Genomic DNA, 14,933 nt, shown 5'->3' on the forward strand with positions numbered 1-14,933 from the left:
CTGGGTTCAGCAGTCCTCCTTCATGGCTGCTTGAAATGTGACTTGTAAGTCAAAATATTCTGAATGTTTCTTGAATGATCCAAGACCTGTCACCAAACTAGTATTTTTCTTATGTTCTATTGCAAGGCACATTTTCTTTCTGAATCTGAGGACATGCAGTGAAATTGAGGTAGGCTAGCAGCAGATACAAATTTTCTCCTCATAGTATATGTGCTTAGAGATGTTTCCTATTGTGTCTTCATGCATAAGGTTCAAAGTGTTTAGTGATCAGTGCTTTAGTCTCAGAGCATGAATGTTTAGTAACTTTTGTGGGCAGGACATCATAGTGACTTCTCCATTAATTAATGAATCAGGGCTATGCTTTATTCACTACTTCTAAAGGAGGGGTAAGAGTATTCACTTGAGTACTCTGTTTTAAGCCAAGGGGAATGGCCTTCTCATTTACATATGCATATATTCTTTAGTGTTACTTTTACTTCCTATAGTTTACGCTATAAGTAACAGCCTTTTATATTAAAAAAAAAAACAACCCTGTGTGTTTTATGTCTCCTGGTTGGACTCGCAGTGATTCAAAATTTGGTGAAAGTTTTCTACCTGGAAGACACAGCCAGATTTCCAAGAGAGAAAAAAAAAGTTTATGTCCCTATTAAGAGCTATGTACTTCTGTGGTAATAACTGAAGGTTTTATTTCTTTGTATATTAACTAGGAATTCATGAAATTACATGAAGAATTTCCTTGAGCTCCACAGCTAAAAAGGTAAGGATCATATCTATATTATATGGTGGTAGATAATGCAATCTCGGAGGCACATAAATATATTCCAACAAAATAATCCATAAGTAACGGTAACCTGTACATCACCTTTATAATAAAATTTAAATTAAAAAAGAAACAAAACTATCTGTAATGCTAGGAGGAAGAAGGCCCATGGCAGTTAAAGGATATGTTAGTCAACTTTATGTTACCGAGGCGTAATACTTAAGATAACCAATTTATAAGGGGGGAAAGTTTGATTCAGCTTATAAAATGCAGAGGTCATTTCATTTGTCCCTGAAGCTTTTGGGCCAAAAGTGAGATAGGATCAACATGAGCACCCAATTACAAGAATGAGTTCTTCAGTTAGTACAACAATTACTCGCTTTTAAGTAGGGCCACGATCTTTTTTCTTTCTTATAGTTATCTGATACTGTTGCTTTTGGCCAATACTGAGATAGAATGTCATGATTCCCATCCTCAGCATGGTTGAGTCTTCTTACTTTATGGCAACGGAGAAGCAAAAGAGAGAAGCAGAAAGGGGGTGAGTTTCCATGGCCTACTCGTCTTCTACCAAGCTCCAGTGCCTAAAAGATTCCATCATGTCCTAGTACTGCCACAGGATGGACGTCAAGCTTTCAACACATGAGCTACCGAGGAACCTTCAATACACAGACTACCGTAAATGGAAAGCAACTCGAGTCTTGAAGATGGATTGAGGGTTGGACAAGCAGCGGTGGGAAACAACTATGCTAAACAGTGGTGACAGGATGTCAAGATACAACCATACTCTAGGAATTATCAGTCTAATGCAATAGAGGGGACCATGTGTGGCAGCTCCTGTGAAGGGTGTGTCCGTATTCCACAAGGTTTCAGATGGAAGATGGAGAAGAGTTAGAAATGATTGTATCCAGGTCCTTGTGTAGAGCATCAACAGTAATGAAAAAAATCAAGTTAAAGCAAGAATAGAGACAGATGAGTTTTGGACCCTGGTGAGCTAGTTATGAAGCACAAATGAAATAATAGATTTGAGCATGTTCCAAGTGTGTGTGTGTGCGTGTGTGGTATTGGGAATGGAACTCGTGGGATAGAACCTAAGTTCTCACACATGTCACTCCTTCCCCTCTAAAGTACACTTTTTCAATGTCTATATACTATAGTAAGAAATCTTTTTTGGCAAATTGGTTCTTAACAATTTGATTCTTACCAAGGCTCCATCCTCCTTAATACTGGCAGCATTCGATCCTCATGCATACTTTGGCATCCCTCCTATCTTCCCACCTATCAATCAGTGCCAGACAGCAGCTGCCTTCTGTTTTAAACTAAACAATAAGCATTGTATGAGTTAACTTTTACAAGCAGTTGCTTAAAACAGCAGCATAGTAAATGAGGGTTTTAAGGCTGGGATATAAACTTTACCCCTCATTTTATAGTGCAATAAACAAACACCCAGTCTTTACCTCAGGTTTCTTGAAGAGTAAATGTGAGAGAGGCCTAGAACAAGTATCTAGAACAGGACCCGAAAAGGTATCTGCAGGGGCTTTGTGCTGCTCCTTGTAGGGTTTGGACTAACATAAAGATTATTGACCTCCAACTGGAAAGGAATTTAAAATTCAGAATGTGTATAACTCATGGGAAAGGCACAGGAAGGCCCAATGTTTGCCTCTCCTGTTCTGTCCTCAACCAGCCAGTCAATTCACTCAGGGTTAGGGATCATTGGCTTCTTCAACATGAACTTTTCTAGTTTTGGGGCCAGAAATAGTTGTACCTTACACCTCAGGGATAAAGACACTCCATTCTCAGATCACCTTATTGTTGTGGCCAATAACGTTGACATGATATTATGAGTATCTCATTTGATCGGCAGCCTACTTGGCCAAATCCTATTTCTTCAGAATAATATTCTCTTAAGATATTTATTTATCTTAGGTTGCAAATCTGCAGGGATCACATCTAACAAAGTGGTTGGCAAAAGATTCACTTTGGTGTCGAGGCTTTGGAAAGTCTCCTAGCCCCGTGGTAGTACTACTTCTTCTACATCCCTGGATCTCAAGGAAATGCACGGTTCAGAGGAAAGGTGCGAATAGGGCCAGAGAAGGCGGGGACTAAATGATAACAATGCTATAACAAGACAGGAAGCTCTTTAGTGACCACGTTCATTCTAGGTTCTTAGAGGTGTTTTTTTCTTTTTTTTTTTTTCTAGAGTGCAGTACTTGTAGGTTTACATCAACATCTATAAAATAACTCCTCTTCCATCAAGGTGAACTTGAATGTACCCTAGGAAAAGGTCTCCTAAATTTTTATATAGTTATAATAAGGGCCACAAGGGCCAGACATAGTAGTTCCTGCCCTAGAACCCCAGCTTAGAGAGTATAAGTAGGTGGGTTGTGATTTAAGGCCAGACTGGGCCAAACCTGCTGGGGGCAAACCTGCTCCCAACAGGTTTGGCTCACCCCTCTAGGAATAAAATAGATGTCAAAGAGTAAGTTTCCCTTATTATAGCTATCAAGCTAGCTTTTAGCATGAGGGTTTCCAGAGATAGATATTCTCAGCTTGGAAAAGTAATATTCTTTTCTCTTTTTGACATAAACAGTCTCTGTGGTCACTGGATATTAGTTTCCATTTGCATATTCCGTTCTGGTTTTCCTTTTTATTTAAAATTCTTTCTGTTCAGTTTTTTTAAAAAAGCCATGTATTGATTTCAACTTACCAAATATTTTTTCCATGCACTTCAGGAAAATAATTACTTTTGTTTAAGCTTTTCCCAAGATTCCTGCTTATAATTAAGGTTATATCTGTCTTCAAGGAGCTAAGCATTTGAACTGTACATTAAAAAACTATCCATTAAAAAACTATCCATTAAAAAAACAATAGTCTGTGCTTTTGAAATGCAACTCTAAGTAGTGGAGTGAACCACAGGATGAATACAATGGAACATTCAAGTGACCTGTAATATGAGTCATCAACTTTGCAAGAAGAGTCACTGAGGCAAAAACTACCTTGTGTCTATAATTATCATGGTTACAAGATTATTTAGCAAACATACCAGTAGATTTTTTTTTGGTCTCTCCTTTCATATCACTTGGAATCTAGAATTAAAATATCTTTAAGGGTTTCCAAATCTGTGAATGAAATTTCACTTGTAAGGAGGTTTAAAGAAAACAAAACTTTTGTAATCTAATGCATTCTAAATTTAATTCGGCAAATTTCCTTTAGTGCTGTGCTGTGTGTGTGTGTGTGTGTGTGTGTGTGTGTGTGTGTGCATGTGTGCATGTGTGCGCACGTGTGCTGATCCTGGACCTTGAACTCAGGGTATAAGCACTGTCTTTGAGGTTCTTTTTGCTCAAGGATAGTACTCTACTACTTAAGCCACAGCTCCACCTCTGGCTTTTTGGTGGTTAACCATAGATAAGACTCTCACAAACTTTCTTGCCTGGAGTTGGCTTTGAACCATGACCCCAAATCTCAGCCTCCTCTGTAGGTAGTCACCAGCACCAAGAAGAGTTTCCTTTTATTTACTACAAATTATCTCAAGGTTTAAGAAGCTTTAAAAATCTGTATTATGAAAATGTAATTAAATGTAAAGCAGAGCAAGATACTTTCCCAAATTAGGTTATCTTACTCATGATCTTATTATTCCACCAATTTTGCTTGGTTTCTGATTTCACTGAGTTGGGATTAAATCAGTGTATTCTTCCCACTGCATAATTCAGGAGTGCTTGAAAATGATGTAATTACAAACCTCAAAGGCAGATTGTGAATTGTGCTCACTGTCATAACTACTGTGAGCATGGTTTTCTTTGCTAACAGCAAAGTAAAGCTGTCATGTTAATAAATTCCTCCACTTGGAATCTGCTATTGGATATCTGCAGCAATTGTGTACTTGGATGGGATCCAAAACTAGACATAAAAGCTGGGAAAATGCCAATTCTTTGAGAATTTTAAGGGATTTAAAGAATTTTTAAAATCTAAAACAAGGAAATGGAGACAAAAGTTTCTAAACATGTACACCTCTCATCAATTAGTTACATGAGAGTGGGAGAGAACAGTTTGGACAGTTACTTCCTTCTAGCTTTGCTTTTTTTCTACAAAGTGAAATAAAAAAAAAATCTCATGCAAGTGTTCCAGAACCTTTCTTGCCAACCTTTGCAATATTCACTCCCAAGCCTACATTTCTCTCCCTTATCATGAACTTTTGGTCAACTCCAAGTTCTCAACTGCTTCTTCTTCATCTGAATCTAGGCCCATTTAAAATTTATGTTAATGGTGAAGAATGATGAAAGAATAATCAAAATGCATTGTGCTTATAAATTAAAGGTTAAATTGAAACCCCTTTGTGTAACTGTTGAAAGGTAATAGAAAAAATGAAAATAAAATTAATTTCAGTCTTCCTCATGCAGCAAACCCACTGCAGGATATTTCTTCACATTCTTCTGGGATTTAAACACACAACAAAAGTCTTTCATACTTATAAAAAGAATGCCATAAAACAGCAATAATTTTAAAAACTGCCCTATACTTTCTCTTTTAATGTAAAGATGTTCATACTCTCTAAGTAAATAATTTCCTTTAGAGTAAGATTTTTGGTATGTGGGAATCTACTAACTCTATTAGTCTACTATTACCTAATCTTGAATCATTAATTTTCTTTTAGCCTTCCTCATCAAATTGCTTTGTGGGATTTCCTTTACACTGACATGTTTTACTATTTTAAAAGTAGCTAAGAGAAACAAAAATCAGCCACCCTATCTATTGAGTCTGACTAAGTTCTTGCTTTTCATTGTCTAAACAGATATGTGTTTTTATCACTGTAATTTTTCTGCTATGGATTTCTACATGTTTATAAATGAATTGAATTGTGGTGGGAAAGATCTCAGGGCCTCTTCACGACTACAATAACTCTCTTGTAATTTGCTGAAAGCAAGTGGTGTTCATTTACTCTTTTTCTTCAAGTTCATAATAAAAGCAAACAGGTAGATTTTTGTTAAGAACCTTCAGTTTTGATAGATCTAAAGGCTGTGGAATGAGATAAATGCAGGCTTTAGATGGAAAGGAATAAGCTTTTGAAGCAAAAAGGTGGGGAAAAAGTGGCATCACACAAACTGAATGAATTTGATCCACTAGTTTAAACATTTTTGGACAATTGTTAAGTAAGGCCAATCAGTAGGTACTGAAAGGAATGTAATCTTTGTTTATTAAATACCTTACTCTATGAAAGTGCACTGAAGTCAAAGGAGAATTTAGAAATAATGACTTGGTACCTCCCTTCCTTGAATTTGGTTAGTAAATTGGAATATCTGGCTAGCTGGTTCCAGTCTGGGCGTTTCTGGTTTCTAGAAATGTTCTCTTCCAATGTCGTATGGCAAATGATTAACTCTGTCACCTCGGACTTTGCATGCCTGCCTTTAAGTATGATGAGCTTCAATCTTGGAATGGAAAAAATACAAAGTCACCTTAAGTCTTACAGTGCAACAATTTTAATAGTCCACACTAAACCAGGCAGATTCGTTTTGCAATTCCACTTTGGAAACAATCCTGCCTTACTTCAAGAAGTTTCTAACTTAGGAATGGTTCTTCTCCCCTCTTCCTTCACTTGAAAGCATAAATTCTGGGTCAGACCCTAACCTGCCTTTCTTGGTCACGAAACAGCACTATGATTTGTTCTCCAGAGTACACATCAGGAACTCATCTTCCTCCTACAAGAGACTTCAGAGTTGAAGCTCGGGTACTTACTGTCTCTGAGAGAAGAACCAATATATACCCATCTCACTCTCAAAGTGACCAGAGTGAGGGTCAGGCCTCAAACTGCCTTTTGGAAGAAAAAAAAAAAACCAACCTCATGCCAACTCCTCAACGAAGGTATCTTGTTTTGCCACAAATAAATACTTAGTGCACTTCTGAGTCTTGAACTATGCAAAACTCAAGAGACACTTCAATTTCCAGAAAAATAAATCACGGGGAGGTCTTTGTGTGAAATACTCTGAATTTCGCGGTGTGAGAGAGCCACCAAGTGCCGGGGCAGGTAGAATTCTCGAGTTTAGAACTGATGTGAGGGCAATGGTGGGGAGAGACACAGTCCTGGAGCTGGCTCAGGCTATGGCTTGCTCTCCTGTGGGTCCACTGCAAAGTCGGCCTCCTCAGGGGACCTGTCTCCCTCTGGGAGCAGAGTGGCACGCACTTTCCTCTTCTCCTTAAAGCGACCAGAACGAGAGATCTTCAAATTGCGGCGGCTGCTGCCTGATTTCTCCCCACACAACTTGTCTGCCTTGAGGGTCTCACCAGTGCCCCCGAGGACATTGGGGTGCTGGTTCTCTTGGGAGCTGCTAGTCCAGTCTGGGCTGGGGGAAAGGGGATCTTCGAGATCTGGGTCGGTCTGGGACGGAGCCTGCGCCTCCATGGTGGTTTCCTTGCTTTTCTTCTTGCTGTTGGTTAGTGATTTCCACCAGGGGCTGGAGCTGCCGCTGTCCGCCATCGTCCCCGCAGGCACGGGGATCTAACTTGCCCTGGCCGCCGCACTCAGTCTCCCTCAGGGTTCACTCCAGCCCTTGGCTTGCTTCTTTTTTTGGCAGGTTGCAGGGAGGGGGTCAAAACAGCGCCTTGTACTGGGCAAGAAAACAAGACTTGGTTACTGGATTGGTGGAAATCTCCTAATCTCAATCTCTCCCCATGTGTTGGGCCTGGCACCTGTTGGGACTAGTTTAAAGCACCCCAAGCTCTAAGGCTGAGCCACTGGCCCCAGAAGGCACTGTCTTGCTTCCAGAGGAGGGAAGAAATGTAGCCTTTATCCATCCTCCATCTTCAGGCCTCAGTCTTTGCTGGAGGACAGGGGAGGTGCTGTGGTCAGCATGCCAACGGTGCCCAGGGAACTGGATCCACCTACTTGGAGGGGGAAAAGGGCTTGTTCCATTCACTCTACAGATGGATGCCCGTGGTGACCCGCCCTGCCTAGCATGTCTGACCTGGGAAGAAGCTGTTCAGAAACAAATGTAATGGTGTACAGGTGAACAGAGTTATTCCACTGCCAAAAACCAAAACAAAACAAGAACTACCCACACATTTTCCTAAGGCTTCCTCCTATATACCCCAGTCGCAAGATTTCTTTCCACATGAGAGTTCAGAGAACTTAGACTCCCAGCAAGCAATTGGGGCAGTTTTGCTTCTTTTAAACTCCACTTCCACCCAATTCTGCCTTGTAACTTTAGCAAGACTAAACTTCCCTTAAAACCAGCCATCCTACTCCTCCTTATATTCCCCAGAAGCCAAGCTCAGCCCAGAGCGGAGATAAGGCCCAGTGGAGAATGAACTCCTTCCCTCTTTCCTTAGCTCTGCATGAAAATATGCATCGAGTCTGTTTGTATCACACAACCCAACTCTTGATCATTTCAGTTACAAAGTAAAGACTTCTTTTCCTTTGAGCAAATCCTATCCTCCAAAAAATATGGAGCACAACCAGGAGCTCCAAAACAATGTGCATATTCCTTCAATCTTTTAATAGCTCCTCAGGGGAGCCAAAGACTGCTGAATAGCACTTGTAGCTAACGTGCAGGACCGCTGGGAGATCCTCCCCGGGGTTCCTTCTAGGTTTCCTTCCCCCCCTTCCTCTGCCCCCCCTTTCTCTCTTTTTCCTTCTCTCCCCCCCCCCCCCGCACCGGGGTTGTAAGTACCAGAGATGGAAACTTCGAAGGTGTCTGTGGTCAGAGGTTTTCCTACGGGAACCGCTTGGGAAAGGAAGTCCTGGCGCCTATGGGGGGTGGCACCGCAGCCCCGGTGAGCACCGAAACTCAAGCAGCAGCTCTTCCACCAGGTGACCTGGAGGACACTTTCTTGCTTGGACTTGCAAATAATAAAAGCTCAAACGCCCCCCCAAATTCTTTTCCACGCAAAAGGCCACCCGCATCCTGAGGCCCAAACGGGCGCATTGGGGGTGCACACACCCCGCTTTCCTTTCTCTTTTGCAAAACGGGGGTGGTGGAGGGGGAAACACCTTCAAAGGGATTTAGCACCGGCGGCGGAGGCGGGCTCCCAAGGCCCGGCTTTGTCCTGCCGGGCACCGGGCACCGCATCAACTTTCCGTGCGCCACACGGGCTTGTGCGAATTGTGCAAAGCAGAGACCGCACAGACGCGAAAGATCGCGCCAGCGCCCGGAGCCCGGAGGCGGGCGCAGGAGACGCGGAGACGGCACCCGGAGTGACAGCCAGCCCCGCAGAGCCGCCGCAGCCCGCTCACCTGTTCGAGCTTCCTTAGCGGACCCCGGCCCCCCGCGCACGGCGGAGAGGCCCAGGGCGCATGCCGCGAGCTGCCCGACGCCTGGGCGCCGAGGCCCCTCGGCGGGGCGGTGGAGATCCTGGGGCGGGGGGCCTCGGGCCGCTGCCTTCGAATCCAGGGGCCGCTGCCGGTCTTGCGTGGCGCCTTCAAACCGCGGCGCGCAGCGCGCAGCCCGGGCTCCGCGGCGCCGTCTGCGCAGGCAATCTTTCCGGGTTCGGAGCTTACATTCTCGGCGCGTCCTTCTTTCCCCCCTCCCCTCCCCTCTAGCGCCGCTCGGAAGCCGCCGGGAGGTGGGCCCTGGGCAGCTCACTCGGGCGCACCGAACCTTCCACTGCGTCCTTAGGAACGGGAAAAGACATCTGCCTACCTGCTGGTGGTTCGCCCAGTGATTGGGGAAACCAGAGCCCGGCGCGGCTGCCCTGGGAGGAGGGGGGAGCGGGGGGGGGAGGGGGAAGAGGGAGGAGGGGAGGGCGGGGGGGGCGCCCTTCGGCGGCCTCCGCTGCCACAGGTGCAGGTAGGCACTTGGCGTGCCCGCCCTCCCGGGGACCAGATTGGATCAGGTCGCGACGTGGCGCCAGCCTCGAGGAATCTGATTGGAGGAAAGCTGCGCGGAGCCCCGCCGGCCGAACCGACCTCAGGAGTTGAACACCGTGGAGCGCCGAGCCGGGAGACCCCGAATAAACATTGCGGCAGTGTTCCCTGCTTCCTGGAGACCCCAGATTTCTCTCCCCCCACACCCCTGCGCTCTGGCTTTCCCCATCCGAGAGTTTTGTGACTCCCAAGAACGGATTCAAAGGTGGGGTGGGGAGGGGGAGGCTGGAGCGCTTCCGACGCCCTTGGTTCACCGCCTGGGACGGGGCTGGCTGCGGGGCGCAGGGGGCCGTTGGCAGTGCGTCCCCTCCGTACTCCAGCCCTGGGGGTAGTTGCGCTAACTACTGGCCAGGAAACCGTGGCTGGCGAAGGTTAGACAGTTGTGCAGGCTGGTGAGAGGAGAGCCAGGTTGGAACCCCTGAAGTCTGCATTGGGCTGGGTCCATCCTGGCCTTTAACACCACTGAAAAAAGGAAGTGAATATCCATCCTCCTTTTATGTCTGGAAAGCCACGGACAGCCACCCCACAGGGAAGAACAAATGCAGCCCTGAACCGCGGAAAGCGACCGGGTGCACGGTATCTCCACGCAGTTTAGTTTGACAAGAGGGCATGGATGTGGGACTTTAAGCTAAGAAACGCAGAGATGCAGCTTGCTGTCTTGCAGGATGCTCCGCCAGAGGCAATGTGGGACTCAGTGCCCCAGCTGAAACTAGGCAACCTTTTCAGGTTAGGAGTCCCAAGAGTGCTTTCGATGGAGCAACGGAAGGCATTAAAGACATTAAGCAAAAAGCGCTGACTTAATCCAAGTAATTTCCAATATAGTAGTTAAAAGGAGTTTGTTTTCTTGGGGCCTGTACTGGGGCTTGAACTCAGGGCCTGGACATTATCTCTTATCTTTTAGGATTGGCGCCGTACCACTTGAGCCACAACTACTTTCAGCTTTTTGTGGTTAATTGGTCTTGTAGACTTTTCTGCCCAGGCTGGCTTGAAACCACACTCCTCAGATCCTAGGATTACAGGCATCAATCATGAGTACCCAGCAAAAGAGGTGTGTGTGTGTGTGTGAGACACACTGGGGCTTCAAGGGATTTCATTCTATTTAGCTTTTGTTGCTCAAGGCTGGTGGTCTGTCACTTGAGCCTTACTTTCACTTTCAGCTTTTTCTACTGGTTAATTGGAGATGAGTTCCATGGACTTTTCCACCCCAGCTAGCTTAGATCTGTGATCCTCAGATCCCAACCTCCTTGGTTGTAATACCTTCTGGTATTACAGGAATGAGTCACCAGTACCTGACAAGTTTTATGCAGTATTTAAATACATGAAAGAGAAGATAAAAATGTTTTGATTAATTTCTTGCTTTTTAAATGATATGTAATGTGGTATGTGTTTGCAAGTGATGTACTTGTTTAGTTATTGGGATTAGCTTTTAAATGCAAAGATCAGTCATATCACTAAGACTGAACAAAGACAGGCTAACAACTTTGAGGGGAGGATGGGACAATTTATGGAAATGTCATCTCTCTACAGATTAAGCAGTTGAGTTACCAGCAGTCTTTGAGTGGTCACCTGTGGTCAGGGGCAACATTACTGACCATGTGGGTGAAAGAAAGAAGACAGGAAAAGAACATCAATACTTCCAAAGAATTTCCCATTTAGAGTACTTGAACCAAGTCATGATCCTCTATTAATTGCTGAAATATAGTTTTGATTCTTTTCTATATTGTCAACAACCTTGTTTCTTTCATGTTTCAAGGGTTAAGTGGTAATATCTTACAAACAAGCCTGGCATACAGTGAACACATTTGGATGGAGACATGAAGCCAAGGAGGAATGAAGTGAAAGTAGAGCTTGGGCAGAGAAGGCAGAAGTAAATGTCTGGCATGAACTGTGGGCGATGAGGCAGGAAAGGAAAGCTGAGTGCCAGTGCACCTTCTGCATTAAAGCCCATTGAAGAGAGGATGACAATGGGGATGTTTGTCTTTGTATATTTATTTACATATTGATTTAGGAAATACTAGTGTTTGCACCTAGGATCTTATGATTGCTACTTGAGCCACATGTCCATTTTTTTTCTGTATTGGTTATTTACAAAAGATTGTGCCTATCCTGGGGCTTGAACTCAGTGCCTGGGCACTGTCCCGGAGGAGATTTTTTTTGCTCAAGTCTAGCATTCTACTATTTGAGCCACAGCTCCACTTACAGCTTTTTTCTGGTTAATTGGAGACAAGAATCTCACAGACTTTCTTGCTCAGGCTGGCTTTCAATAGATCTCAGCTTCCTGAGTAACTAGGATTATAGGTGTGAGCCACCAGTGCCTGGTTGATTTGGTTATTTTTTAAAAATTTTATCAAGATTGTACTTTACCTTTTTAAATTTTTTTATTGTGAAAATACTGTACAGAGGGATTACAGTTACATGAGCGAGGTAATGAGTACATTTCTTATCAAGCATTGTTGCCTCCTCCTTTGTTTTTCCCCTACCATCCCTTCCCTCCCACTTCCACAACTACATTTCCCCCCCCTCCCCCAATTTGTTTTTGTTTTTTTTTTTTTTTGAGACAGTGTCTTGCTTTATTCCCAGGCCACCTGGGACTGTGATGATCCTCCTACTTATGATTCCCTTTGTCACTGGGGTGATAGGTGTAGTCTCCTAGGCCCAGCATTTTATTGAGTTGTAGACTCTTCTTTTAATGTTCTTTGTTTGTTTTTCTAATTCCTGGTCTCTGCCCACCAAGTAGCTAAGGTTACAGGTGTCAGTTATCCTGCTTAGTGCTTTTTATCTACCTCTTCTATCTATCTATCTATCTATCTATCTATCTATCTATCTATCTATCTTGGGGTGCTAGTGATCAGATCCATGCAAGACAGATGCATGCCCTGTCATTGAGCCACATCCCCACCCTGAGATTTGCATTAAATATGACTGTAGCTATATGTAAAGAGTAGGTGGTAAAGGGCAAAAGACCAGGCTGCATAGAGACTGGTTAAGAACCATGGGAATAGTTCTCATGGAGTATCTATTGCTTTTGGTGTCTTGTAGCATAGTAGAGGTTGTGTGTGTGTGTGTGTGTGTGTGTGTGTGTGTGTGTGAATGTCAGAGATATTGGAGTTAAATCAATTCATACAGAAGGGGAGATTGTTTCATATTTTTTTGTGAGTAGGAACAACTACAAGTCCAGGTTTCCCCAAAGGGCTGAAAAGACTTCAGGAATTCTTCTACAAATAATGGTAGAACCTTCAGAGAACATCTTTTTATCATACTCTCAATTTTTTAGCTATATGTAGATGTGATATCTGCTACCATGTTGCAACAGCTGAGGCCATGGGCACAGGAAAGAAAGACAACATGCTAAGGATGAGTGCATAGGAATGTGAAAGGTATCTTGATGATGCCAATGAGCTCCTGACAAAACAAACAAACAAGAACCGCCAATTCCATATTTAGAATCCAGTGAGATAATTCTATGATTTATCCTCAGACTCAAACGTGCTTTCCAGTGATTTGGTCAAACATATGTCTGCCTTATTACAGACTACTATAGTTACATGAGAATGTAATACTATTTTAAAAGGAGGAAAGATAGTATTTTGTTGTGAATCTGAAAATTCCTTGATGAAAGAGTAAAGGAAGTCTATAGGTAATGGGAAGTTTTACGAGTGAGGGAAAGCATCTGGAAAACAAAGTGGTTTGATTTAAAAGATTTAGAATAGGGGGAATAAGTAGATAAAAGGATATGTATTGTGCACAAACAAATGGCCATAGGTAAATTCAAAACATAAAGGTTAAACAGAGAAGTGGCAGTGGAGAGAATACAGTTATCATATTCAATGCACACCCTATGAAACTAAGAAAATTTTGGGGGAGGGTTTGTGTTGGGAGGGATGGAGAAAAATGATCAAGATGCATTGGATTTATAAGCTGATTTATGGGATGGTAACTTTGTACAACTACTTAAGGACACTAAAATGTAATTTAAAAAGATGGGAATCATCAGATTATCTGAGACACCATAGTAACTGACCTTTTTGTTACGATTTTGTGAGAATAGATCTCAATTTGAAGTCCATGTTTACCTCAAACTCATGACCCTCCTCCCTCATTAATGCTGGGACTACAATAAATCTGACAGTTTTAAATCAAAACAGTGAAGACTTATTTTCCTCCATTTTAGTTACCAGACCCATTCTAATCTATAAATATTTCATAAACTCTCTATGTCAAAATATAGGTCCAGTGTTAAATGTGTAGTTTAACACTGTTTTGTGGTTGCTAAATCAACAATTACACTACTGGTTCCATAAGAAGGTGTTAGCCTAGCCCTAGACTTCTGTGTTGCTTAGTTGAGAACTCTAAAGATGGACATAAAAGTTGATTTCTATTGTACTTTGTGTACATTCAATAATATTTTTCTGGTCATCTTTACCTTTATGTTGATGATTTTTAATCTGTATGTTGATTGTTTGAATAAGACAATTTAAAATTTAAAAAATGGTGCTTTCTCATATGAGATACGACAATCAAAATTAATTTCTTAGAAGGCAAGTAATAGGAATTAAAAATCTGACTTAGAGCTTAAGTCTGGCATTTGTTATCCTAGTAAAGCCTGGTATTGCAGGAGAGGCTGGGAAATGGATAAACTCCTTTTTAAGTATCTATGTTGGGATCTGGACTGAGGACACACAAGATCCCAACAGGAATATTAAATAAATATGGCCAGGGAAAATGAAAAAAAAATCACATTTCCTCAGAGACAGCTATAGCTGTGCCTTGCATTTATCTATCTATTCTCTTTGGACTTCACAACTCCTCCTTTCATTCTTCCATGCCTTTTATTTCTTCCCTCCCTTCTTCTTATTCCTTTTATGGACACTTCTATCCTTTAAAAATCAGACGTGTATCTCCTTGTTCTTTTACTTCACGGTTAAAGAATCTGCACTCTTTTGTTTTTCCTTTCTGTGTCTACCCATCCATGCTGTTGGATTTCATTGCTCAACTTTTAAAGTGGGCACTGCAGCCAGGTTGAAAATGCAAATCATTTCCTACAAGATCGTATCCTGTACTCTGTGAAATTAGCTAAATGAATATCTAGAAGTTTAAGATTTCTGGCCACAAAATACTTTAGCATCACACATTTTTCCTGAGCACTTGACCCAATCAAGGTGATTTGTCCAGAGCAGTGTCTCTCTGCCAGTCAGTCCACTCTGGCTGAACCATTCCTTTGTCTTTCTTGCCCTTCCCACCAGATTATAGTTGTGGAATTTATCAGCTTTTGGTTCCTTTCTTCAAATGGTCCAAAAAGACCTTGTGACAGTAGTTCTGCCA

General features: G+C 42.8%; 1 protein-coding gene across 3 annotated transcripts; it reads right to left on the reverse strand.

The window, feature by feature from the left end:
• Positions 1 to 5,971: 5,971 nt before the first annotated feature.
• Positions 5,972 to 9,450, reverse strand: Prr15 (proline rich 15). 3 transcript variants are annotated; one of them, XM_013024408.1, is made up of 2 exons: positions 9,388 to 9,450; positions 5,972 to 7,356 (listed from the first exon to the last, which is right to left on the reverse strand). In XM_013024408.1, the coding sequence occupies exon 2, from the start codon at positions 7,224 to 7,226 to the stop codon at positions 6,849 to 6,851; it is 378 nt and encodes a 125-aa protein (XP_012879862.1). In that variant the 5' UTR covers positions 7,227 to 7,356; positions 9,388 to 9,450; the 3' UTR covers positions 5,972 to 6,848. The 3 variants fall into 3 exon arrangements, with proteins under 3 accessions (XP_012879862.1, XP_012879860.1, XP_012879861.1); XM_013024406.1 differs by lacking the exon at positions 9,388 to 9,450 and adding an exon at positions 8,982 to 9,377; XM_013024407.1 differs by lacking the exon at positions 9,388 to 9,450 and adding an exon at positions 8,419 to 8,479.
• Between the last annotated feature and the right edge of the window lie 5,483 nt (positions 9,451 to 14,933).

Source organism: Dipodomys ordii, unplaced genomic scaffold (assembly GCF_000151885.1).
Source record: "Dipodomys ordii isolate 6190 unplaced genomic scaffold, Dord_2.0 Scaffold76, whole genome shotgun sequence".
NCBI classification, from domain to species: domain Eukaryota; kingdom Metazoa; phylum Chordata; class Mammalia; order Rodentia; family Heteromyidae; genus Dipodomys; species Dipodomys ordii.